The sequence below is a fragment of the Heteronotia binoei genome, chromosome 2, assembly GCF_032191835.1.
Source record: "Heteronotia binoei isolate CCM8104 ecotype False Entrance Well chromosome 2, APGP_CSIRO_Hbin_v1, whole genome shotgun sequence".
Classification (NCBI taxonomy): domain Eukaryota; kingdom Metazoa; phylum Chordata; class Lepidosauria; order Squamata; family Gekkonidae; genus Heteronotia; species Heteronotia binoei.
Genome location: NC_083224.1, coordinates 160,861,481 through 160,889,212, shown reverse-complemented (window position 1 = coordinate 160,889,212; position 27,732 = coordinate 160,861,481). Strand labels below are relative to the sequence as shown.

Below are 27,732 nucleotides of genomic sequence, written 5' to 3'. Positions count from 1 at the left end.
AACCCTATATTTTATCCTCCCCTTCCTTCAGGAAGCTCAAGATGGTGGCTATATTCTTCCTCCTCAATTTTATCTTCACAAATACCCCTCAGAAATAGGCCGGGCTGAGAGTGACTAGCCAGTCCCAGAGCACCTGATGATTTTGTTCTAACTGACAACATATTTGAACTGTGTTCCCCACCACCATCAATTCCTACCCTTTAACCATTATACCACGTTGCATCAATTCACGATGTAATTATTGTATAAAAGTATCATTGCTTGAAATTTTTATCAATTTTGTGTGTGAAAAATACATAGAAATAATGGTATGAAATGTGACCTACCTCACATAATATGACAGATATGAAAATCCAGGAGGGATATGAGTTTTTTGTGTGGCATAGTAATGCTTTCTAAGAAAATGAAGGAAAACCTTGGAAGTCCTTATTCTTACATTATAACATGTGAACTTAGATCTTGCGGGACACCTTAGAATCACAGAGTTGGAAGGTACCTCTAGGGTCATCTAGTCCAAACCCCTGCCTAGGGGGTGCTGTAAACAGCCATCTACCTGGCCTAATCCTATGTGCTGGCCCTATCTCCAGGCTAAAGATACCAAGCTGCTTCATAAAATAATCTTGTGATTGTCTAGCAACATAAACAGTCACTTGGTTTAGGGCCAAAAATACAATCAGCCTACATTTGAAGGAAACTCATAAACCAGGTCAGATAAATCAGAAAACAAGCTCACAACCTTCTCAATTAAATAATTAAAATAAATTAAATAAACAATTAAATGAAATTAATCTGCATGAATAGAACATTTACCAGCTGGTATGCACAATGGCAAATCCATTTTTCCATTAATACACTGCCTGACTGATGGAGTTATCAAGATGTATCCTCGTTTGCATATGAATTCCAATGTGTGGTTATTTTTAACCAACTGTGAATGGGTGTGTCCACTGGACAAAAGCAGATTTTTGGCCTCTAGCTGCTTTTTTGTGATACTGCAAGGTGCTAAAAGAAAAAAGAAAGAAAGCAGGGATTGACCTTGAAGTTTTTTAAATATCTTGCAGGCTTTCTAGGTCTCACATCAGACTGGTTTATTTGGATTCACAAGGATAGCCCACATATCTGTGTTCCACTGATAATCTATGCCAGCTAATTTATTCAGGCACCAAACTGAAAATCCATATATCAGCCTTGATTCCTGTTATACTTCTACAAAGCCTGGTAAGGGGGGAAAAAAACACACGGTATATCAGACCTCTAAATTAATATAGGGGAAAATGAGAAAGAATCTGTCCATACGTTTACATTTACTTGGTTATTGTATGTTTTTAACAGTTGTTTATATGACATTTTAAAGCAGAAAGTGCATGACAATGAGTGTGTTGGCCATTCACACAACATCCTTATGAATAAAGACATTATCTACTCTGTTTTTCAAGGTAAGGTTAAAAAAATAATAACTGGCATTGGGCTTCCCAATTAAAGTTCATAACTGAGCAAAGGTAGTCCAATAACAGAATGACTTTGGCTGTCTATAGCTTAGTGCATAAAATCCCTATTTTTCAGGGCTTGTTCCATCACTATGGCAGACACTCATCAAGCTACAAACCTATGTTGCTTTATAAAAATGGGCTTCATATTTATACAAATTAGGAAACAGTAGTCATTCAGAAGAACACCAATCACAGACGTCATTTTGGACGTTCCACATTTTAAATCTGTAAAATAAAAAGATAATATGTCCTCTTACCCAGACATTTAGGTTGAGGACTCCACTTTTGATCTTCACATTCTATCCATTCAGAGCCTTCCATTGTGTAGCCAGGGCTGCACTTGTATTGTATTCTGTTGTGTTCTTGATACTCAACTTTCATTTCACTTATAATCTCTCCAAAATCAATGTCAGGTTCTTTGCACTCTGAAACTATATTTGGCATCATCCAAATCACTGATCATTTCCACTTGTTTCAAAGTAGCTCAGTCAGTAAGTAAAGCTGTATGTTTCTCAGAGTCAGTACAAGTCAAATATTTCCTTTAAATTCAGTAAGTAGATATATTTTGCACCCCATTCTTCTTCAACAACCATCATTAATTACCGTTCTAGGATTAAACATAAGAACATAAGAGAAGCCATGTTGGATCACGCCAATGACTCATCCAATCCAACTCTCTTGTGTCAGTGGCCAAAAAAAGTGCCATCAGGAAGTCCACCAGTGGGGCTGGAAGCCCTTCCACGGTGCCCCCCTCCAAACACAAGAATACAGAGCGTCACTGCCCCAGACAGAGAGTTCCAACAATAAGCTGCGGCTAATAGCCACTGATGGACCTCTGCTCCATATGCTTATCCAATCCAATCCAAGGTTAAAATTCTTGGGGCTCTTTAGCTTGGAGAAACGTCGACTGCGGGGTGACATGATAGAGGTTTACAAGATAATGTATGGGATGGAGAAAGTAGAGAAAGAAGTACTTTTCTCCCTTTCTCACAATACAAGAACTCATGGGCATTCGATGAAATTGCTGAGCAGATAGGCTAAAACAGATAAAAGGAAGTACTTCTTCACCCAAAGGGTGATTAACATGTGGAATTCACTGCTACAGGAGGTGGTGGTGGCTACAAGCATAGGCAGCTTCAAGAGGGGGTCAGATAAAAATATGGAGCAGAGGTCCATCAGTGGCTATTGGCCACAGTGTGTATGTGTGTGTGTGTGTGTGTGTGCATATAATTTTTTTGGCCACTGTGTGACACAGAGTGTTGGACTGGATGGGCCATTGGCCTGATCCAACATGGCTTCTCTTATGTTCTTAATCCCCAATTCTTCTACATTTACTTACATAGGATTCTTCTACATTTACTTACATGTGTAGAACAAACTTTGTCAGATAGAAAACAGTGGCTAATAGCCACTGATGGACCTGTATTCAATGAATCTATCTAATCTCTTTTAAATCCACATAAGTCAGTGGCCATCACTACATCCTGTGGCAGGGAAAGTCTGTCGTTGTGCCCCAGACATCTGAAATAATTCCTTATTTGGCATCATGATTGTCCCACGGCAATGGCTCAACTGGTCTTTTCTTTGTTTTCCTTCCCCATTTGGTCTAGGTAAGGCCACCCCAAGGATGAGAAGAGTAATGTATAGGCTGGAGGAGTTACCTGGCTGAGTTACACCCAGCTCAGAGAAGGAGGCACACAACAAGCCATGCCATGCCGTGTCCAACCCAGGAGAGAAGGAGACTAGTCAAAATGCACCTGGCCAGGGGGAAGGAAGATGCCCACATGATCCACACTGGGCTGAAGGGGGAAAGAGTCTGGTCAGGGGAAGAGGCAGGCAGCCTAGCCAAGCCATGTCTGGCTCAGGTGAGGAGTCACGTGGCCCAGGGGAAAAGGTGTCCTGTCAAGCCATGTTTGTCTCAAGGGAGGATGTGCCTAAATCAGCCCAGCCTGGCCATGCCTGGACTACGGCAGGAAGCTTCTAGCCCTACTGCATTGCATCCTGGAAGCAGCTCCCAGACCAGGGAAGGAAGCAGCAGCTGACTCCTTCAATGTGCACTATTACTGCTGCCACTGGCAAGGCTTAGAAAGGTCACTTCCCCCTTCCTGCCTCTGGCTGCTTCTCTTGCACAGCTTGCAGGAAGGTTTTGTTTTTCATAAACCAGCCTCAGTGCTGGAAATGCAGCAGGCACACAGATTGCCTTTGCAAATGGCTTATCAGATAGCAAGCAAATTGAGAAGCCAACCCAGCCAGTGCCAGACTTCCCCAGCCCAAACCAGATATTGATGCTCAGAAGTTGATTGAGAAACACTTTTTTTAAAGCCTCATTTTGCCTTTTTATACAGATTATTCATCTGCCCCCACCCAGTGCATTGGGTCCAAGAATCATTGCTCCTCCTCCCATCCTACTCCCCCCTCCTTTACAATGTGATAGTTTTGCAGTCAAGATGGGAAAACCAGCTTCCATTGGCAGGCATGACCCTTGAAATCCCCTTTCTCCCCCACTCCTGATGGCACCTGGGTTTTTTTGGCCACTGCATGACAAGATTGTTGGACTGGATGGCCATTGACCTGATCCAACATGACTTCCATTGGCCTGATCCAACAAGGCTTCTCTTATGTTCTTTGCAGTTTTTCCCTAATAGTGCAGTTGGCAGCTGTCTGGATAGGCAGTTTGGATCTTTCACCTTCCTTCTCTCCTTTTGGGGGCAAGACTGGGAGAGGACCTCTTACAGGACCAACGTTTTGCTCCACTCCCCACACATATGCACACCTCAGTTTGCACAAAAGGTAATGACCAGAAGCCCCTTTTAAATGTAGACCTAACCTTATGAGGAGGTGGGGAGGCGGCATGATATAGTTCAGTCTCATCACATCATGGAAGCTCAGATTAGTCCTTGGATGGGAGACCACCAAGGAACACTCTGCACAGGAAGACAATAGCAAACCACCACAGCTTCTCATTTGCCTTAATAGCCCCTTGCTGGAATCTCCGTAACTTAGTTGTGACTTGATAGCACTTAAGTATGTATGTAAGCTTATAGGATTGGCAGAGGAAGGTTTAAAAGTCGCAAAGAGTCGGACTCGACTGTGCGACTGAACAACAAAAGGCAAATACTACTTTTGCCATATGACCCAGCTGCCACCTGGTGGACTCTAAACCAAATGCACTTATTTTAATCAAACAGCAAACCCATAATAATACACACTGCAACAGATCACTCTGGTCTGCTGAGTGATTTACCTGACTGGAAGAGGAAAGGAATCAGACAGAAGCATGAGTAAAACTACTGGAGGCCCCTTGCAGTGGTGTGCAGCATGTCAAGCCAGAGTCAGTAAGTATCCCAGTATTCTATTTTATTTTATTTTATTTTAACTTTAAACATTTTATTAAGGCATAAAAGTAGCTTACAATCCATAGCGCAAGAAGTTTAGCGTCAAGATTAACAGAAATAACATCGTAAGCTTAATAGACAGAATACAGAGCAAAAATAACCTTTAAAAACAAAATACAAACTGAAGGTAATAGTAATTATAATTATAATAACACAGTATTTGAAAATAAAATAAGATCAGGGAAAGGAAAAAGGAAGATATAATACACTTTAAATAACTTGAAATTAACTTGTTAAGAGAATTTTATAGCAAAAGGAAATCTTTATACATTTTATTTTTAGAATAAGAGTTAGCATAAAATGGATCGGTGTCAAGAGTTAAAAGAAAGATTACCACACCAGCATCAGCTGTATTCAGCATAGATAATTGGCTACAGTTCTGATGAAACAAATTATTCCTAGGGCAAATGCCACCACAATTTTTTCTGGGCAAAACTTACCTTTCTGAGAGGTACAGTTAGTCCAAAGAAGATACTGAATAATAAAGACCAGCCAATTGTTCATGTTTCAGGCAGTTTATCAGTTGCTCTGCACTACATTATTCACTCTCGGATTAATTTTTCCAGGCATTGACATTACGAAGGTCTTTCTGCTGTTGTTTATCAATTATTTCTTCCAGCACTAGGGGCTGTGATTCTTTTTCACAGCTAAGTTTTTGTTTAGTACAGCATCTGAAAAAAGAAAGAATGACCACAATTAGATATCTGAACTTTCCCAGCAAATAATAATACTTAGCAGCGCTAAAAACAAGCATTTTCAGTATTCCACATCCATGAAATTAGGGTTGCCAGCCTCCAGATTGGTTCTGGAGCTCTCCCAGAATTACAACAGATCTTTAGATGACAGAGTTTAGTTCCCTTGGAGAAAATGGCTGCTTTGGAGGCTAGATTCTATGGCATTATACCCTACTGAAGGCCTTCCCCTCCCCAATCTCCACCCTCCTCAGGATCCAACCCCAACATCTCCAAAAATTTCCCAATGCGGAGAGGGGAACCTTATCCATTATCCTGTTGTGATCATTGAAAGAGTCCTATAACAGCATTATCCTCCTCCTCCTGCTGCTGATTATTTATTTATTTATTATATTTATATCGCACCCTCCCCTATCGGGCTCAGGTGGCTCACAGCAGTTAAAATACATGTTAAAATAAATTACAGTAAACTCGTTAAAATTCATTGTATACATATAATACATTTGCAGTTTCAGTCCTAAAATCCAAGATGGCATCAGTATTGATGGGAAGGGGATGACATTGACACAGTTTGTCTAAGACCTTCTGTTGAATTTGTGGCAGAACTGGAGATCTCCTAGATCACTCCTTTATGACTGCATTACACCAGCATCTTATTATACTGTTTGCAAACTTGCTGTGAGTTTTGTATTATAATCCTGGTATTAAGAATTAGCTAAAACTCTTCAATTCATCATGTTCTAAAAGAAACAAATTGCTTAAGCAGCTAAATAGAATTTTTAGCAAGACCACAATTTTGCATACAGATGCAAGCCTCCAGGTGGGGCTTGGGGATTCCCTGGAATCACAGCTCATCTCCAGACTACAGAGATCAGTTCCCCTGGGGAAAATGGATACTGCAGAGGGTGGACACTATACCCCATTGAGGTCCCTGTCCCCCCTGCTCAAATCCCCAGGAGTTTCTCAACCCCAGTCTGGCAACCTCTCCCCTATCCCTTGCTAGTAGCCAGGGGGGACCTGGCAACCATATGCCTATGCATAGGATTAAAGGCTGCTGTGGTACAATATCTAGTGCCCTCAATCTGGCACACAATCCAGGGATATCTTTAAAATGGGGGAGAGGGGGAGAGACCCTAGGCTCACCAATTTAACAGACTTTATTAAAAAAAAACTTTTAAAAAACCCTTCCTGATGAATTGGATGGAGTTTTGGATTAAATACAGAGGACTCAGTTTTTCCACACCTAAGCATTCACACTCATTAAATTGGTAACCTGATAAGAGCAAGTCTCAATTTGCATGGTGGCAACTTTTTAGGCAAAACAATATTATCCATAGAGTCCATGAGCTAGGGCCATCTTGAGATAACAAATATGCGGGGGTGGACTGGGAGACAAAAGAGCCCTGGGAAAGGGCCCTACTGTTGACCTGCTACTCAAGGTCCTGTCTGGTTCACACAGATTGCCTCGTAAAGATTGGGGGCCACTAGATGGCTCACACCCACCTCACGTATCAGCAGAGGTCATTGGCTTCCTCCAAGAAGGCAGAGGCTGCTGGTTTGTGGTGGTGGTAGCTCTTGTCCACCTCACATGAAGCTTTTCTGGGATCAGCTTTAGAGTTGCCTACTCTGGGATGGGAAATTCCTGGAGATTTAGAGGTAGAGAGTGGGGTCTGGGAAGGGGAGTGAGCTCAACAGAGATGTGATGCCAGGATGTCCATGCTGCCATTTTCTATTGGGAAGTGATTTCTGTCATCAGGAGATTAGTTGCAATTTCTGGAGAACCCCAGGCCCCAACCTGGGAACTGGCAATTCTAGGTGACCCTCTAGTTCACTGGTCTACCAATACTTTCCACAGTGGCTTTAAATAGCCACTCCCCCTCAAATAGCCACTCACAGATATGAATTTTGATTTCTAGCAAGGTGTTAATCCCTGGAGAATTGGGGGGGGCATCTGCCATGCCTAATGCTTTGTCTTTTCCCTCTTATTTTCACCAATCCACAAATTTACTATTTTATTTATTTATTTATTTTATTCCATTTATATCCTGCCCTCCCTGCCAAGGCAGGCTCTGGGCGGCTTACATGGTCATGCATATTGTTACTGAGAGGTGCTGCCTGATAAAATGGAGTACCCCAGTGCCTAGAGAGAGAGTGGGCCTCCTATTTCTGTTAAACAAAATGGAGTCTGACCAAAAACAGGCCAAGAAACTCCATCTAAAAAGTTGGAGTGGATCCCGCTGAGAGCTTGTTCTGGTTGGTGCCTGAAGTCTGCCTCTCAGTGTAGTCTCACCTATCCCACCCCCCAACACCTCTGCTCAAACAGGATGTATAATAACATGGGAACTGCTGGTAAGTATTGTTCACACCCTAATCCTCAGCTACTGATCAATCAGCCATCTCCGTGGCTCTTCCTGCAACTCAGTTTCTCTTTGTCTACTGTTATGGTAATGTCTGACATCTGGGCAGATTCTTTGTTTTCTGCCTCTTTCTAGGGGTATCTTTGCTGAACTGCCCAAAGCATTAACACATATCCTGACCTTTTGTAACCTATTGGGAGGACATTACTAAATTAGCCCCACTATTGTTACCTGAAGATCTATCCAGGTGACCAGAGTCTGCTCTACTCTTTGGCTTAAGGTGGGCACCCAATCAGATAACCAGAATAGATTAACCACTGCCCACCACACAAGCAAGCCCCTTTTCTGGGTTGGTCTCACCCCCTCCAAAGATTATATACAGGACTGCAAGCCATGCTTGCTCTCTCTCTTCCTGCCTGGACACCATATAACCAGATTGTTCCCCCTCCATTACCTTAAGTAAGGGGGGGGCATCTCTCAGTCATGGCACATGGCCGTGCATGCCTTCATCTTCAAGGTCCCAAATGGACATCTGTACACCTGGAAAGGTAGTATGCCCTGTGTGTCTTCCCTTTGACTCTGCTATATCTTACCTCTTTATTTCTTAGGTCTTTTGTGTGTGCTTATATTATTTATGTGTAAATACATTTATTTGAGTAAAACATTATAAAATACAATTGCTTGGACTATTCTTGGCTGAAAACCCAAACTCCATATTATTGAAAGTAAAGATCCTTGCTCCTAAATTCGCTCTACCAAGTCTCTTAGCTAATTTCCCATTAAAAATGAGAGACTTAAAAGCATTGCCGGTAACAATATGCATGGGTATAAAACATATAATAAACATAAAAATAGTTAAAAACATAGAAAAAGTTAACATTGGTGCTATAATTTTACATCTACAGATGTTCTATAGAGAATATCCAAATCAACCTTCTATAAAGTCTTTGTTGGTAAAAAAAAAATGTAATCAAATTAACCATTAAACCTCAGCATTTCTTAGAGTATCTGACATAAGAAGCTGTAAAATGAGACGTCATGGCAGAAGACATATCTCTGTGCAGGTGGATCTGCTTCAATCATGTACAAAGTAAAGAGCAAAGGATTTGAATTTTAGAGCAATGGGCTGGCCAAGGGTGCTAAACTCTCCATTCATCCATAGCATAATTCTCCATAGTTATTTTCTCTAAATGCTGCTTTTCTGTCCACTGGAATCTGATGCTGAAAGAAAAGCACCTTCATTTGACTGAACAAAATCAAAAAGTAGATACAAAGAAAATCCAGTATGGCCAAATACAGATGACCTATTTGTACTGACACAGGAACTCCCCACAGCCGGATTTAAATTGCACATTCAAACACTCACATGTGGGTCCTGCCTCACTCCCGCCCTTATGTCATCCTCTGGCACTTTAAAAAGCAAATCTCCGAAGCACTTCCCTGTCACCTTCCCTGGCCATCTAAATGGCTGGGGAGTGTCAGGGAAGTGCCTCCCATGTGCTTGAGTGGTCTGACTGCTCCTCTGGAGTGTGTGCAGCCCGTCCCTCTCCCAGCAGTGGGGCGCATGCTGACCACCCTAGGGCACCTTGGACATGCTGGCTTTTTTTCTGAGCTGGGAGGCTGCCAGCCCAAGCTGCCCATCAGTACCCAGCCTATGACTCATCTAGATGTCCCTTTTAGTCTTATAATAAGACCCACACAGCTCATTTAGCCCCTTAATAAGATTGTGTCAGATTTACATTTAACGAGATAGGGCTGCTTCTCCCATATTATAGTTGTTCCTACTTCACCTGGCCCAGAACTCTGCTTGCAGAGCTTATATCCTGCCTCTTCCCTTCCACTTTGCCACCCTCACATGCCTGAATGTTATGTGATGTGGTGCAGGGAGCTGACCTGGAGTGGGAAACAAATCAGGGGGTCTGCCTTGCACAAGCAGAACTGCTTTCTGCTCACACAAAGGATTCGGGACATGGCCTCTAGATAAAAAAAATTAAAAATTATGTTCTTTACAAATATGTTAAATGAAAGGCAGCTCCTGCTTGGCTTTATGGTCTAACTGGGAGGGTGATATAGGAAATGGAATTACATTAGTAATCCAAAAATAAATCCAGATAGGCTGCCATCTGATCTGAAGCAATAGAACAAAGCAGGAGTCAAGGAGTACCTTTAAGACCGACAAAGTTTTATTCAGAATGTAAGCACACGAAAGCTTACATTCTGAATAAAACTTTGTTGGTCTTAAAGGTGCTCCTTGGCTCCAGCTTTGTTCTATTAGTAATCCAAAGAAATCAAACTTACATTGCCTTGTAGCAAATCAGACCACCAGGCTTAATAGATTAATATTGTCTCCTCTCACTGTTGGATGCACACCACCTCAAAGATCCTAGGCAGAGGTATCTCTGAATTGTGGCACTGCTTTTATCCAAGGACTGAAACTTGATACTCTACATTTGAAACATGGGCTGTTCCAGCAATAAAGAAAGATATGTGAAGAGTCAGCTAAAATCAGGTACTGCCTTCTTGGGTCAGGCAGGAGAAATGCTGCAGGACAGTGGGAGGAATGGTGCAAGAGCAGATCTTCATGTAATGTGCTTAGAGTTAGGGAGGAAAAAAGATAAGGATATGATGTCAACAATGAATCTATTGTAAAATGGAGGTGTTCTTCATGGGAAAAGTATCTCCTTGAGGAAAATCCAGTGGAACCGTTAACTGATTTGAAACAGGACAGCAAAATAATGCCATCTTCAGAACTAAGAGCCTTAGGAATGACCTACCAGTGAGCAATGTCCACAATGCCATGGAAATGAGCACAGACTGACAACTTTCAACAAAATATTTAAGAAAACTAAACATTCTAAAAGGAGTCAGAGCACTCTTTGGTCACATCATTATGATGACAGTGGGTCGGAACATTCAGTTAGCAGATTTACTCTTCCGTCTTCTGATGTCTTTGTTTATCATAGACTTGACTTATGGATCTTACTTGTTTGGCAGTCCCCTGCTTCTGCTTTTGTTGAAACTTTGTTGTGCGAGCTATGAAATTGGATATTTTCAGGTAGTGAAAGTGGAAGCAGTTGATATGCTACAAGTGTAATTCTGCAGGGCTTATGTACTTCACTGATACCCAGTGTGTCTATTTTCAAAATACAGTCTCAGTGGAACTTGTAAAAACACTGCTTCCTGATTGTAATCCATCCATAACAATCACAGTTGAATTTCATGTCAGACAAATAACTAACCTTCAGCTTTTCCCCCTATATTTGTCTGAGTATTTGTCTGGATTGTCTTTCTGTATAAGGAATAATAGTATATTTTATGACATATATTTCTGTTTTGGTGATTGATATAAAACTGGCAATGCTGTGAAATTTATCTTTTAAAAAAATAGTGAAAGTTTTGATTTGTTGTTCACCTGAAATGATATTATCAGCACTGTAAAAGAGCTTTTCTCAAGAGTAACAGATTATTAGACACATTTTCATGAATTTTTTGTGCCTCTGTTGGGTTTTAATTAAAGTTTTAATACTTTATATATTTATTATGTTTTATTTGAAAGGCATTTCCAGGATAAGCAACATATGCATTTTTTTCTAAACAAATAAACTTTCTGGAAATTTCTGACCTAAACTAGAAATAGCTAGAGTTGCCAAGCAAGGGCTGGCAACCACTGAGAGTTTTGGGGAGTAGGCCAGTGTTCCATCACATTGTATAACGCCGTGAGATCACTTCTGGTCACATAAAGCTCTTCGGCAAAACCAAAGATTTGCTAAAGCAGAGGTGGGGAACCTTTTTTCTGCCAAGGGCCATATGGATATTTATAACATAATTCGTGGGCCATAAAAAATTATCAACTTAAGAAACAGTTCCATGAGGTATCTCCAAAACAACTTTTATGTAGAATCTTAAAGACTTAACGACTGAGCAGGAGCTTAAAGTGTTCCTTAAGACACCGGGGTAAAGAAGATCATTTCTGCAAAAAAACAAAAACAAAAAAACTTTATTCATTACCTAACTACAGTCTAAGGATGTGAACAAAAATTTCAAGTCAGCTTCAGTTCAATTAGTTCGGTTTCATAGATTACATAGAATCATGGAGGATAAATCTATTAATGACTACTAGCCATGCAGAGTGACTGAGGGAAACCTCCACATTCAGAAGAAACTGTAAGGCCCCTGGTTTGCTTGGTCTGAATTGTTTTATGTGAATTATTATTTTACATGCCTTATCATTTCAATCTTGTGTATCAAAAAAGAATCATTTCAGTCTTGTGTATCAAAACAGAAAAGATGCTTGAAGTTTAATTGGTATTTTCATTAATATAAGTACCAATAGGTGGGATCACATTGTCCAAAGATTTGAATTCTCTAAGATCTTTAACTGAAGAAAGATATCTTTTGAGATCTCTCAGTGAGTTTGAATTAAGTAGAAGTTATATAAGCAAAATATTTATTCCTGCTGCAGGCACGACAGGCAGCACCTTAGAGCAGAGAGTGGAATAGCAAGCAAACATGACCCACTGCTTATATAAAGAAAGTCCTTCCACCCAGGGCTGGATACAGACCACATTTTCTACTCAAGCAAGGCAGTTCTGTCAGTGGAACAGAATGACCGTACCTCCCCTCTCACTGCAGCTTACTGGTCTCCTTGAAATGCTGCTCCTTGGTGGTAGGGGACTGCCAAGAACAGCATGAGAGACTCCTAGGGGTTTGCAGCAGGAACAGGTGATTGGCAGAACTAAAAACCATCGACATCGACTGCTGAATTGTTGTGAATAAAGGATCCGCCAGCACGGTCCTGCTTTAGGGACTCACATTATTATGAAACTATTTAAACTGGCAGAACCAGCGTCAGAATATCACTATCTCTGCCAGATTAATTTAAATCAACTTAAATTATGTATTTTAAATATACTAACTGGTTTTTATAATGTTTAATCTTTTTATTGTTAAATTTAAAGTTTTTACTCATTATTGTAAATGTATAAAATGTTGTCAGCCGCCCTGGGCCGCCTAGGCGGGGAGGGCGGGATACAAATAAAATCTATTATTATTATTATTATCCCTTCCCTTGGTGGAAATTAGTCTGTAACCACCCCTAGCATGGTCATTAGGTATCTGTGAAGTCACTCTCCCCATGCCCTTGTTGATCCTCCAACATTCATTCATTCACTTCAAACAATTGTGAAAAGCAAACTATGGTACCAAGTACCATTAATTTCTAAAGATTCTCAGACATTATCAAAGGCCATTGTTTTTAGCAATCCAAATAGTTATATGAAAGGTATTAAAATAAAAGAGTGACTTTTGAGTAAGTGCCCAAACACATACTTTTACTATACTCTGAATGTTCTTTAATTGTTTAATTTTATGCCCTATTTGGTGCCTCTACCTCAAATTTAATTTAATGAGCCATTGTTTAATTTTATACCCTACTTATTTATTTATTTATTTATTTAGTAGGCTTATATTCCACCCTTTCCCGTAAATGGACTCAAGGCAGATCACAACATATAAAATAACAGTAAAAACCTGCAGATCAAAGTTAAAACACCACATTAAAATTAAATGGTAAAAACAATAAATAAAATGTACCACTGGTGGAAAGGACACAGCATATCAAATAACCAGTTATAGGCCCACATTAAATGATGGTAATAGCAATAAGAGCACTGCAGTAGGACACAATGTCACCACAAGGGAGTCCAAATGATGGAATAGTAGGACGCCTGCTGCCTCAACCATAGGCCCGGCGGAACAGCTCCGTCTTGCAGGCCCTATAAAATGGCAGGAGTTCAGGTAGGGTCCAGATCTCCACAGGCAGCTGATTTCACCAGGCAGGGACCAGGGCCGAAAAGGCCCTGGCCCTGGTTGAGGTGAGTCGGACGTACTTAGGGGCAGGGGTGGTCAGGAGGTGTTGCGTTTTCATCATAAGGTCTTCAAAACACACTATTGACTTCTTCCCTGGTCCCCCACTGCTTTGAATGGGCATGCTCAGAATTCTCAAGTTTGTTTCCGAAAACTAAAAACAGAGTTGCAGCAGTTATTTGTTCTAAAGGGAGGCAAAATGGAATGATATGAATAAATTTTCTAATTTTAAAATATCTTTATTTTTAGATGTGTTTATAGCAACAATTTGACATTTCGTTTCCAGAAAAAGGAGGCAGAAGTGCACTGCCAACCCAGACAAAGAGATAGATGTCAGATTTAAGGGCTTGAGGAAGAAGGAGTAGGCCTGATGAAGGAGGAGGATTAGGAAAGCTTCTGGGATAGGGAGGGATCTTTCTGGACAAGAAAAGCATTAAGTGTGTGGGATATTGATTGAAAATCAAGATGGGCAAACAGAGAAAGAGATTCTAGTGAGTTAAACAGAAAGAAGTGGGTGGTGGAGGCTTAGTATTTAAAAGGGAAGGGCAAATGGAAAGGTGACTGAGAAAATCAAAGCCCAGGGCCTTTAAGGAGAGTGTTCTTTGGATGCACAAGAAAGTTTGGAGTCTGGAAAACTGGAGAGGAAGAAAAGACAGAAGCAAAGCCAAAAAACAACTGAACACAGACTGAATTGCACACATTGATGAGAGGGAGCTATCCAAGTTCTCCTTGTCTTCAGATCTCTAGTAAGCAAATATCAAGTGATTTGATCTCCATTTACTGCTAAACTTCATCTGTTCAACGCAAGCTTATCATTCAGATTCCAGCTGCAGAAAATAACATTTTTTTAAAAGGCTGCTGAAAATTTGCTATCCAATTATAACACTATTATTATACTTAGCAGTGAAAGAATGTTGAATATGTGGAGATACAGTCTGCAATGCAAAAATTAGATCTATATTCTCTTTTTCCTTCATTTGTTTGTCCAATAAAAGGTCTATCTCAATGTTTTGAGCAGTATAATCACTATTTATTTCCCAAAAGACAAAAGGAATATTTTTGCAATATACAAGGTTATATTAGGATTTTAATCTGAGAGTAGGAAGGGATGACCCAGTTTAGATTAAAATCATTGAAATTCACCAGCCATGGTAGATTAGAATATAAAAGGCATTCCAATAAAATATAAGAGACGGAATCTTTTTTAATCAAGGGAGCAAGAGCAAATTCAGAGTAGGGAAGATGCAAAAAGCAGCTTCTCGTGACCAGTGTTCCCTCTAAACTGCACTAGGAGGCAATGATGCACAAAATTTTTTGCTAGTTGCTCAAGGATTTTAGCTTTCAGATCACAAAATTTCCCCCCTCCATTGGAAACAATGGGGGTACCTCCTTCTGGGGCCCATAGAATTAGACCTCCTGGTCCAATCTTTTTGAAACTTGGAAAGGTTTTTGAGGAGAGGCAGCAGTAGCTATGCTGCAAATTAGGTGCATCTACCTCAAAAAAACAGCCCCTCCAAAGTCCCAGATACCCTAGATCAATTTTCCATTATAGCTCACTCCTCCTGTCCACAACAAACCTGAGCAGTAGTGTCAGAATGCAAACAATATATTGACCATAGTAACCTTTTATTAATTGAGGTACCTTGCAGCTTCTCCCACAATCTAGTGTGAGGGGAAGAATCAAAAATGCCTTTTAGGTCTATAAACCTTACATAAAGAATGCCATCTGAAACTGTATTTATTTTTTTTTGTCAAGCAGGGTAAGAGCAGACAATGATCCAATGTTGAACTACCTCACCTGAAGCCAATCTGTTCCCATCCTATAATACTTTGTTGCTCTAGCCACTCCACAAGCAGCGTTCCCTCTAAACTGAGTTAGTGTAAGTCAGCTCATAGTTTTTTATCCTCTGGCTCACACATTTTTGTCTTAGCTCAGGGGAAATGGCCCCAGAGTAAACTAATTTATACAGTAGCACACAAATTTAATGCCAGTAACTCTCAAAGTAGAATTTTTGCTCACAAGACACCACAGCTTAGAGGGAACATTGTCCACAAGAATCTTCAGCAAATAAGAATATTATTTGCCTAAACATGACATTAAACTGATTGCCCAATAGCAATCAGGATCAAATCAGGAGCTCTTTTTGAATATCTGCACAATTGTTGTGTGCCTCCATGACTTTGGGAAAACCCCTATCTGGTTTATTTGAGTAAATAAGGGAATGAGAATTTCTGCCCACCAACATGGATTAATCTTAGACAACTCATTTGGAATAAGATCAACACCAGGGGCTTTCCCTAAGCAAAGATTAATTATTAAATCCTTGAATTCCAAGAGAGTAACAGTTGGCTAGTTTAGTAATCACTTATAACCAATGATCTGACGACAAATAAATAAATCCTATTAGTGAAAAACAAACTCTTAAAACACGTTCCCCAAACTGTGAGGAAATAAAGAGGAATATAACTCATTGTTTTAAGGCCCTGATTTATAACAGACCAGAATGCTGAGCTATTCTTTGGTTTTCCATAACCTGGTCTATTTGTTATAGTGTTTTTTAAGAGCCAAAAACTCTCTGAGTCAAAATAACATTATTAGGGTTTGTAGAATCTTTCGGGATCAAGTGCCGTGTTCTACTGGAGAAAGTTTTCCTTCCAGACGTTTCGTTCTCAGCTGCGGAGAACATCCTCAGTGGTGTTGCAGCTGGAGCAGGCGCTCAGACCTTCTTGGCTGCTGTGCAAAATAACATTGTTCCTTTAAATTCCCTGTGCTGTCATTGCAATTCCTGTTTAACCAGTCTGCATTCTTTATATTTAGCAATTTATTGGTATTATAAAAGGTTAATGAGAGGGAGGGGGGCAAGGTATGGTGATTGGGGGGGAGATCAAAACATAAAATTCTGTTAAATCCAAAGATATTTCTCCAATTTCAGCTTTATCCAGTAACAGTTCTCCAAATTTGTTAATAAACCCTGAACCCAATTTAAGTCAATTATATATCTACTGCACTGCGTCTTTTTTATCATTTTCAACCCACATATTAAAAGGTGACCATAGTTCTTTCAAGTTTTTTCTGCTGTCTTCTTTCAATAAATCAGACAATATATCCATTTCTGCTATTTTGAGGAATTTCACAAATAGTTCTGTTTTCTTCCAAGACTTGGCATTTTGGATTCTTGCAACCAACACTAAATGTATACATATATCTTTAACATCCTTATCTGCTATATCTGGCATTACATTCAATTTAAAAAAATCTGGCTTCAATGGAATTGTATTTTTATAGATTTTTTTTGCATCATTTCCTGCACCATAGACCAATTTCTCTTAGCTTTCCTGCAGGACCACCATATATGATAGAAAGTCCCCCCTTACATTTGCATTTCCAACAAGAATTGGATACCCCCTTAAGTTTTCTGGATAGTTTAACCAGTGTTACATACCACCTGAAAAACATTTTATAAACATTTTCCTTAAATTAGAAGGTTTTACCCAAAGATGTCCTTCAAAGGAAGGCTTCAAATAATGTGGTTTTAGGAGAGATAAGATAGCATTTACTGTGGCCAAAGCAGAGTTGACATTTGATTGAGACAGGAGCAATTTCCTCAGAGCTCTTACCTCAGGGCACTTCATTTTATTCAAGATAAAACCTATTATCTTTGTGTTCCAGTAGACTCAAGGAGTAAAACTTAAACTTGAACTAGTGAATTATTTTTCAGAACAGAAATCTGAGCAGTTGGTGATGTTACATAGAGAGCAACAGGGAGATGGTCACTACCAAAAAAATTAACACACCAATGGAAGAAAGTTTGTTGAATCAATAAAATAATCAATGTCACTTGCCCCATTGATACCAAGGTAAGAAAAATCTCCTTCTGGGTCATTTCTAGAGTGATCATTTTTTTTAATGGCCAAATTGCTCTGGATAAGAAAATTAGCCAATTCTAGTCTTTTTGCATTTTGACAAAAGAGAAAAAGGCGCTAGGGAAACATCCTTAATGTCATCAAAAATTTGCTCCAAGGTTCATATTCCAAAGCTTGTCTTGATAAATTTTCTTCATAGTAGTGTGTCCCTGAAGAAACCTAGAAAATTCCAGGTAGATGGATAATTTGTGCCCCCCCCCCTTTCTGCAATTGAAGGGGGGGAAATCAGGGTAATCATTACTCCATTAAGTCCTTCATAACTCAGACATCCTAGAAAGGATCGCGGTATTTCAAAGGAGTCAAGGCCTATCCCTACTGCAGACATTCTGCCTTTAGTATGACTGTTTCCACTCATTTCCCACCAATTTCCACTCCCCATTGTAGCTTTGCAGGAAATACTATAGTGTTTAGAGGCAATGAAAGAACTGAAATTCATGCCAGACAAGGTATAAGTGTTATGGGATGGTGTTAAACCAATGTGGGGCTAGGAATATAACCCATTCCAAATAGGATTACACTCTTAAAGACCAGGGAATCAGTTTGGAAGTACTCCCGGTTGTCTTCATAGGCGTAAACTACGCGGGGGCTCCGGGGCTTGAGCCCTGTCCAGATTTTCCTGATGGGGGCTAAGCCCCCTCTGGGCAACAAACACAGGACTTGGGGGCTTCCCATTTAAATTTTCAAGGAGGAAAGATCATTATCTTCAAAGGCAGGAATGGGGTGGTAGAGTCCATGTGTGATTTTCCCTCTGGGCTGCAAAGTAGTTAGTGGTGTAATGACTTTACAACCCCAGCTTCTTAGAAATGCTAATTCAACTAGTTAATGATTGCGGGGAGGAATAACACTGTATTGTTACGTTGCATACATATTGCTATAGTATTTGGGGGTTCTTTTGGCAGATAGATATTTTATCTTCAAGCCTGTGATTGATTGCATTCATTTAAATGGATGCTAAACCAGATCCTTTTGAAAATTGATGGCCCCAGCTAGCCTTTTTTTTTTCCTTCTCAAAATGACTACACTCATAAAAGACTTGGTCAAGTAGTTGTGTATTGACAATTGTTCACCACCTAGGCAGTTGGGGGCAGGGGATCCCTCAGTTTGGAGGCCCTCCCCCTGCTTCAGGGTTATCAGAAAACAGCAGGGGGAAGGGAAATGTCTGCTGGACACTCCATTATTCCCTATGGAGATCGATTCCCATATGGTATAATGGTGAATTGATCTGTGGGTATCTGGAGCTCTGGAGGGGCTGGTTTTTGTGGTAGAGGCACCAAATTTTCAGCATAGCATCCAGTGCCTCTTTTCAAAACACCGTCCAAGTTTCAAAAACATTGGACCAGGGGATTCAGTTCTATGAGCATGTGATATGTATATTTGCAGATATTAAAGTGACTATTCTAAAAGTGAATTTCAAAAACAGGACACAGCAAGAGACCTCTGAGATACCACTATAACCATTGACCAATTCCCAGCTTTTCCTGGATTTGGCCTGGTCCATGGGCATTGTTGGGAGGGTTCTCCCTAAATTTATGGGGAGGGAGCTTCTCTATAAATTCATAGGTATGATAATGGAGGTCCCTCCCTGTGATGTCACTGACTCCTCCCTATGATGTCACTGGATTAAATGCCCCAGCCCCTCCCCCGAAGTTGAAAAGTCTATGCCCCTGGTTGTCTTGCTATCCTAAAAGAGATGCATGGCATAGGTTGTAGCTGCTCCTGGGGAGAGTTGGCCTGGCCACTGTCACACATGCCTTGCTAACTTTTGGACTGGACTATTGAAATGTTCTCAGCCTAAAGGATATTCATCATCCCTCCAGCATCTCACAATACAGAGATAGCCCTTCATATTTCCTAAACAAGAATTTCTAGATTAGGGCTTGTCAACTGGCAGCTTTGAGGGATACCATCTGTCTCTCCACTTGTAAAGTTGGAAACCCCTCCCCTTTCTAGGCTTCTTGGTCAGGAACAAAGAAATTCAGGTTCAAGTAGACCTGATATGAGAAAACTACTGATTGCATCTCTTACATTTTTAGTTTCCCTTGTCTGCATGCTTGAATTTTTATTTAAAAAACAAATTCACACACTCATCAGCCTTGAAGATTCAGGAAAATTTACCTGTCCCTCTGAACCATCTTTGAAAGTGATAATTTAATGTCTTATAAAATGAGAGTCCCAAGTGAATGAATTTTGAGAAGGAGAATTGCTTGAGTAACAGTTGCAACCCTTGACAACTTTATCCCAATGTTTTCTAGGAAAAAAATTTCACACCAAAAGACATCTCCCATTGAAACCAGTGGAAGCAACAGTCAAGTATTATAAAGAGCCAAGCAGATGTAATAATATTTGTAAAAAGCAAATTTTGAAAAAAGTAAATTTCAGTGCATATTTTAGCAGCATTTATGAGGTCTATCAGCTACTTGTGGCTAATAACAACAATACTTACTTCATAATATGCATCTTGGATACACCCACACTCCTCGTACACATTGCTTTGTAAAAGGAGATGATAATGGATCCTTGCGATATCCCGGTTTACAATCAAAATACATCCAGTAGTCAGATGTTATATGAGACGTTGATTTAGTAATATGTTTTAGATATATATTGTTTTGGTCCATCTCTGTTTCCTCTGCTTTACAGGTCTCTGGAAAATCATAGATAATAATTTCATAATGGAATCAGCTAATCTGACTTTCTCATCCATTAGTGATGGGCCCATGAACTGTTACTCAGTTGCTCTCACATGCCATTTTCTACTTTCCCCTTCCCAATGCTGGAACCAGGGCAGATGAGGGATTTGGCCACTGGGGAAGATTCTAGGCGGTAGCTGTTGCTAAACAACCTGTCTTGTTTCTGTCAGTAAAAGGCAACCAAGCATGGTTCTCTCAGTAAAAGACAGGGGAAAGACCCTTTCCAGGCCTCTTTTGGCCTTTGAGGGAGAACTCATTGAGCCCAGTCCTGAGTAGGGCTGCCAGTTCCAAGTTGGTGGGAAATGCTTGGAAATTTTGTGTTGGAGTCCAAGGAAGCCAGAGTTTGAGGAGCAGAGAGGCCTCACCTGAATATAATTACAGAGTTCACCCTCCAAAGCAATTATTAGTTCAGCTGTGATACCAGGAGAACTTCAGGCACCACCTGGAAGCTAGCTAACCTATGCCTGTCGGCTTGCTACTGCTGCTGGGAAGGTGATAGGGCTGCCAACTCCAGGTTGGGAAATTCCTAGGGATTTGAAGAGTGGCGCCTGGAGAGGGTGGGTTTGAGGAGGGGTGGGACCTCAGACAGATACAATACCATAGACTCCACCTTGCAAACCAGCCACTTTCCCCTGAGGAACCATGGTTGCCAGTCTCCAGGTGAGGGCTGGAGATCACTTAGAATTACAACTGCTCTCCAAATGGCAGAGATCAGCTCCCCCAGAGAAAATGACGGTTTTGCAGGGTGGACTCTGTGTCATTATACCTGACTGAGATTGCTTCCCTTCTGCTTTGGTCCACACTGTGATTTCAGAACAGTTACAAACTTTCAGCCTAACCTACCTAACAGGGTTGTTGTGCAGATCAAAAGGGGGAGAGAAGAATGATGTAAGATGTTTTGGTCCACACTGCAGGAAAAAAAATGTACTTTTCCTAGGTAGAGATTGCAGATGAGGGGGAAGGAGATGGGAAGCTGAAGTCAGATCAGTTCCCCTACAGAAAATTGCTGCATTGTGTGTGTGGGAAGACATTAGGGTTGGGGGAAGTGAATGCCTTCACTTGGGTGAGGGGGTGGGAAGACAGCAAGGGTGGGGGAGGGCACTAGCCCAAAGCCTCTTTATAGAGCCCATTGTATTTTCTTTCACAACAGGCCTTATTCCTAGTCACAAATAATTCACCATCTATAAATCAATTTGTAACAGCTGTGTGGGTCAGGGATCACCCCACAGGGCTGCAGAGATCCCCAGCTGGGAGAAAAGGTCAGCTCGGGGGGTTAAGGGAGTTCCAAGGCAAAGCCTGTGGATCTCCAAGATAGTTGTACACAAGAAACCAGACTGTTGTTTAATTTTTAAAAAGTTCAGGCCTCCAATCTGTCAAAATCCAAACTACTCTCTCTTCTTCAGGGCCTTAACTCAGTTGTAGCTATCCAATGGTACTGCAAAGCAATGCTCCCTCTAAGCTGTGGAGTCCTGTGAGCAAAAATTCTACTTCATGAGCTACTAGCATTAAAGTTGTGAGCTACTGCATAAATAAGTTTGCATTTTTCCTGAGCTAAGACCAAAATGTGCGAGCCAGATGCTAAAGAACTGTGAGCTAGCTCACAGTGACGCAGCTTAGAGGGAACACTGTTCCCAAGTGTGCCCATTAGCTTTGTCAAATGTGAATTTACTCCTATGTTTGTGATACAACTGTGTTATAGGGTTACATCTCACCCACGTTCCCCACAGGAGACACCAGTGACAGGGATCTCTGTCTCTCAGTGTCTCTCTTTGCATAGACTAAACAAGACATAATGCCTTCCTGGGGATCTTTGTTTCCTGAAATCCCACCACAGTCTAGTCAGTGTTATCAAGAACTAGAATCCAGAAGATGGCTATGTGGGTAGATTCATAGCTGGCAGTCACTAGGAACTAGAGTACCTTTAGGTTCCAGCAGAGGGTCAGTGGGGTGTAGTATTTAAAAGGCTGGAGTAGGACACTCAGGTTCAGATCTTCCCTTGGGCCATTAAACTCATTGGGTGACCTTGGGTCAGCCATCCATTCTTAGTCTAACTTAATAGACAGAATTGTTGTGAGCATAGAATAGTGAAATAAAAGTCTGTGTATACTTTTCAAAGCCCTTTGAAGGATGAGCAGGATACAAGTGTAAGAAATAAACTCTAGTGAGATCAAATTGAACCCACAACCACTGGCTGGCCCAGATCCATTGTCAGTATTATCATAGGGAAGAACAAAATTCATCACTTGTCTTCCACTTGGCTTCCTTATGCTTTACTGTCAGTCACATTGGGGTGGTGGTGGTCTACTGTCAGTCACATTGGGGTGGTGGTGGTCATAATGAAGGTAATTCTAATAACAGAGTAAAACAAGAAAGTTTATCGATTTTATACATACCAACACACCTAGGCACTCCTCTCCATTGACCATTTAAGCACATTGCACGTGGTGTTCCTTCCATCTCATATAACCTGTAGCACTGATAAAACACATCAGAACCAGATGGGAATACTTGCCGGATATATTGCCTTTGTATTGAATTATCAATAACAGGTGGTGGACCACAGGATCTTGGAATCTCTATAGAGAAAAATAGGAGATGAAAGAATATATTCTTACCAAGAGCAAATGTCTAATTATAAATACTATATAACTACATACCAGGAAAAGGGATGAGAAAGGAATTATTATGATTTTGGAAATGAAACAGAGTGCTTTTTCCTGTTTGTTTTTTATTGGATAGAAGTGGATTTTGAAAAGATAGGTATGACATCGATTTACATCTCAGTAATGACAGTCTAATTTCACCCACCCCCTGCTGCTTCAAGCAGACTCTGGTAATAAATACTGTATTACATAATCACATTTCTCTCAGACATAGATCTAAGACTCTTCTTTCCCTTTGCAATAAACAGGTGATTTGCTATGCAAGAAAGCATAATCACATTCAGACAAGGAGAATACTAGTCAGTGTGGCATTAGGCAAACGTAGTCAATGTAAAAACAGTCTAAAATGCCTCATAATGAACCTATTAGATGTTCAAGAATTCAATGTAGATACATATTACAAGTCTAGACAAGTATAAAGATTAGGAAGGCTGATGAGTTCTATCCTGAACGTTTTGTGTTTTAGGAATCAGTTCTGGATCAGATGTATAATTTGCCTTGATAAGCAAATGGATGTACCAGCTCTTGGTAAGCACCTTGTGTGTTAAAAAGAACATAAACTACTGTTGCAAGCACACCTTCCAGATGTGAATTAGTTCAGGCATTCCTCTGTACTTTTCTTAAATCGAACTGCTTTCAACTGCATGTCAACTGATCAGATGTTATGCTAATCCTACTACACCTGTTGACCAGTAGTTGGGAGGTGCCTTCACCTATTTTGAGTACCTTGATTACTCTTTTGGTTGGGTCTTACTGGCCTTTCTTTATAACATCTCCCTCATGTTGTCTGCTGCTACTTCATGCACCTGAAGGAAGTGAGCTTTGACTCATGAAAGGTTATGCTGGAATACACATTGTTAGTTTTTGAAGTGCCGTTTGACTCCTGTTTTATTCTGTTTCGTTTGTTATTGAAGGTAGGGAAAAATAGATAGTTATATTCTACTCCAGAACAGTAGTAAGTGTTGGGAAATTTTGTGAGGGAAATTGTTTAAAATTTCTCAGACAGTTTAATGGACTGCTGGATCGTAAAACTCATTGAGAGGGCAGTGGCGTTGCAACTACAGAGTTTCCTGGAGGATGCTTCCGTCCTTGACTCCCATCAGTCGGGCTTCCGCCCAGGTCATGGGACGGAGACAGTGCTGGTTGCCCTGGTGGATGATCTCCAGCGGCATCTGGACCGAGGCGGCTCGGCGGTACTGATGCTGTTAGACCTGTCGGCAGCGTTCGACACGGTCGACCATCGGTTGCTGACTTGCCGTCTTGCCGACGTGGGGATTCAGGGGTTGGCTTTACAATGGCTTACCTCTTTCCTCAAAGGTCGGGGACAAAGAGTGGCGATTGGGGGTGAATTGTCCCAAAGATACCCGCTGGATTGCGGGGTCCCTCAGGGAGCAGTTCTATCCCCGATGTTGTTTAACATCTATATGCGCCCTCTTACCCAGATTGCCCGGAGATATGGGCTGGGTTGCCACCAGTACGCTGATGACACCCAGCTCTATCTACTTATGGACGGCCGGCCTGCCTGTGTCCCAGAAAACCTGGACCTGGCATTGCAGGCCGTGTCTAGATGGCTCAGGCTGAGCGGGCTGAAGCTAAATCCGACGAAGACAGAGGTCCTTTGCCTGGGTCGCCGTGGTCCAGGGAGGGAGATTCCCTTACCGGCCCTCGATGGTGTGCCTCTGTCAGCGGCACACAGGGTTAGGAGCCTGGGGGTGCTACTGGAGCCTACCCTAACTATGGAGGCCCAGATAGCAGCCACTGCCAAGTCCGCATTTTTTCATCTTAGGCGGGCAAGGCAGTTGGCCCCTTTCCTGGAGGGCGACGACCTGGCAACAGTGATCCATGCAACGGTCACCTCGAGGCTGGATTACTGCAATGCCCTCTACATGGGGCTGCCCTTGTGCCGAACCCGGAAGTTGCAGCTAGTGCAGAATGCCGCTGCCCGGCTGTTGTTAGGGCTCCCTAGACGGGAGCACATCCAGCCGGGGCTTCGAGGACTGCACTGGCTGCCGATAACATACCGAGTTCGGTACAAGGTGCTGGTTATGACCTTTAAAGCCCTTTATGGTCTGGGACCTGCCTACCTTAGGGACCGTCTCTCCCCACATGTCCCCCAGAGAGTGCTGAGGTCGGGGTCTCAGAACCTCCTTATAATCCCTGGGCCAAAGGAGGCCCGTCTGAAAGCGACCAGGGACAGGGCCTTCTCGATTGCAGCTCCCTGTTGGTGGAATCAGCTCCCGGAGGAGGTGAGGGCCCTGCGGAACCTTGAACAGTTCCGCAGGGCCTGTAAAACAACCCTCTTCCGGTTGGCATATAATTAACTGTGAGCAGAATGCCTGATTATTAAATCTTAAACATCAGATTACCGAATATTGGAAATTTGAAGGACTGATTTAAGTAATAGTAGCATAGTGTATATCGATGTGAGTTTTATGTATTTTTAGGCTTTTATGTATTTTATTGTATAATTTTAATTGTATTTAAATCGACCTTTGTTAGCTTTTATTGTTGTAAGCCGCCCTGAGCCCACCTCGGTGGGGTAGGGCGGGATATAAATCGAATAAAGTAAAGTAAAGTAAAGTAAGTAAAAGAAATTGAGAGATCTTTAGTATTGAAAAATATATATTTTATTTCTAAAGGAATAGGGACACTGGGATGAAAATAATAACACTATAAACTACATCCTTATTCTATTGCTAACAAGCTTGGTACTCTGTCAGCTCCCCTCTGATCCAAAGCTGCCAACAGCTCTTTTTCAACTGTCATTTCCAACCCTCTCCTTAACATTCCAATTGCAGTGAGCCAGATATCCCTTCCTGAGTCAGCTAAACAATATGAACTGGTAAACATATTTAACCCTTTAATGACTGACCTTAGACATTGCCTAGACATGCAATATAAATACTCAGAATTCTAACAGTGAGAATCATCATTTAATACCAATCAATCTAAGCCATATTGTGTCAAACAGAAGTATATTTAGGTCGTTTCTGTTTTGTTTTGGTTTTTTGGTCACCAAACCAGTTTAATTAATTCCAAGGCTTTTTTTCCGGAAAAAAAAGAGGTTCTGGAACTCACAAGAGGAAAATGTAGGAGAAACACATGGGTGCCCCATATGAACTTTTAAAAAATTTTTGAGAATGTTGTTTTTACTAAGAGGCTTTGGAACTCCATTCCACTGCATTCCCTCCAGGGGAAAAAAGACCCACCAGACCCATGCTTGTGGAAAAAGCTAGAGAAACAACTTCACCTCTTTGCTCCCCTCCCCCCCACACACACATACATGGAAATTTTTGGTGGAATCCAGCAATACATATGATTCTCTTTACCATGCATTATCTCAATAACCAGAGCTTTTTTCTCCTGGAAAAAAGATGTGCCAGAACTCTTGAGAAGGGAATGAAGGAGAAACACACCGGTGCCCCTTATGAACTTTTAAACATTTTTTGAGAATTTTGTTTCTAAACAAAGAGGTTCTGGAACTGTATTCCTCCATGCCACCCCCCCCCCCCAAAAAAAAGCCCTGTCTATAATCCTGCAAGGTATATTACATAGTATGTCTGGTTTAAGGTCTCCCTTTTGAGCTTCATGATCCAAATGGGATTTGAACCTCAGTTTCCTTGGATGAACTCTAACAATACTCACATTTATGCCATTTAAGCACATACAACTGGCTATAGCATATTGCAAAACTCTCTGATGATTAATATTGATTTTACAAACTTCCTGAAAGCATGCAAGTTCTGACCGACTGCAGCATTATATTTTCTAAATGTATGTTGACTTTTGCTTATTACTCACCCTTTTGGGAAGCACAGAATGTCCATTGGAGAAACAAAATAATATAACCCAACCACCTCATGTCAATATTTCAGGTACTTGACAATTATCTTGCACTGTACAGTATTGACTTTTAACTAATGATTCCAGAGCCTGACCTCAAAGACTTTTACCTTCTCATATTTTACTATTTACTCAAAGTTAGTAACTAATTATTTACTCAAAGTTACTCAACAGTAGACCTGTTGTTTTAATTCCCATGATGGGAGGGAAGGTGGCTGATTTTTACAGCAAGCACTGAAGAAACCAAATCCACCCTGCACCCACCACATACTTCTATATGTAGCCTCTCACTCAAAGTCTGACAGCAATGCGGACCCTGTGAACTTAGGGGGAGGCATTTGTGAATTTCCTGCATTGTGCAGGGGGTTGGGCTAGATGACCCTGGAGGACCCTTCCAATTGTACGATTCTAATTAAATTTCAGCCCAACTTTGGATTTCTGAATGGGTAGGCCATGAAGAGAGAGAATTCACAAATCAGTACCTCCTATCCCCAGTGATTCTGACAACCACAGGTAACATCTAATTTGACCTTTAACCACACTGCAGTACTCATTTGAACTCCTGTGTGTCTGCAAAAATGTAAGTAAGGCATCTGTTTGAGAAAACAAGTTAGATTTTTAACCACCACATAAATTATTTGAAAGTAAAATTAAAAAATATAGTTTCTGATGCAAATTTTGGACAACTGATAACAGAACTAGATACACATTTGATTTTAACAACACATTAAATGTCTACACCTTTACTGCAAAAGTAACACCTGCTGAAATGGCAACTTGAAAGCACAGCAAAACAGAAGCAGGTGGGAAGAG

The 27,732-nt window shown here is 41.1% G+C and overlaps 1 protein-coding gene and 1 long non-coding RNA gene across 3 annotated transcripts in view; both read right to left on the bottom strand.

Annotated features, from left to right (window-relative positions):
* Positions 1–27,732, bottom strand: part of LOC132567367 (complement factor H-like) — a 121,086-nt gene that overhangs the window by 69,174 nt on the left and 24,180 nt on the right. Inside the window, exons 11-13 of the mRNA XM_060233041.1 lie at positions 5,465–5,556; positions 1,748–1,945; positions 811–1,002 (exon numbers count right to left, since the gene is read on the bottom strand). Of these exons, the coding sequence (XP_060089024.1) occupies positions 811–1,002; positions 1,748–1,945; positions 5,465–5,556 (482 nt within the window). The remainder of the gene's footprint in view (positions 1–810; positions 1,003–1,747; positions 1,946–5,464; positions 5,557–27,732) is intronic.
* On the bottom strand, positions 11,808–27,045 carry LOC132566877 (uncharacterized). 2 transcript variants are annotated; one of them, XR_009555076.1, is made up of 4 exons: positions 26,878–27,045; positions 22,807–22,989; positions 20,167–20,367; positions 11,808–11,904 (listed from the first exon to the last, which is right to left on the bottom strand). It is a non-coding gene; the product is annotated as an uncharacterized LOC132566877 (long non-coding RNA). The 2 variants fall into 2 exon arrangements; XR_009555077.1 differs by lacking the exon at positions 11,808–11,904 and adding an exon at positions 14,018–14,626 and having other exon boundaries at positions 26,878–27,023.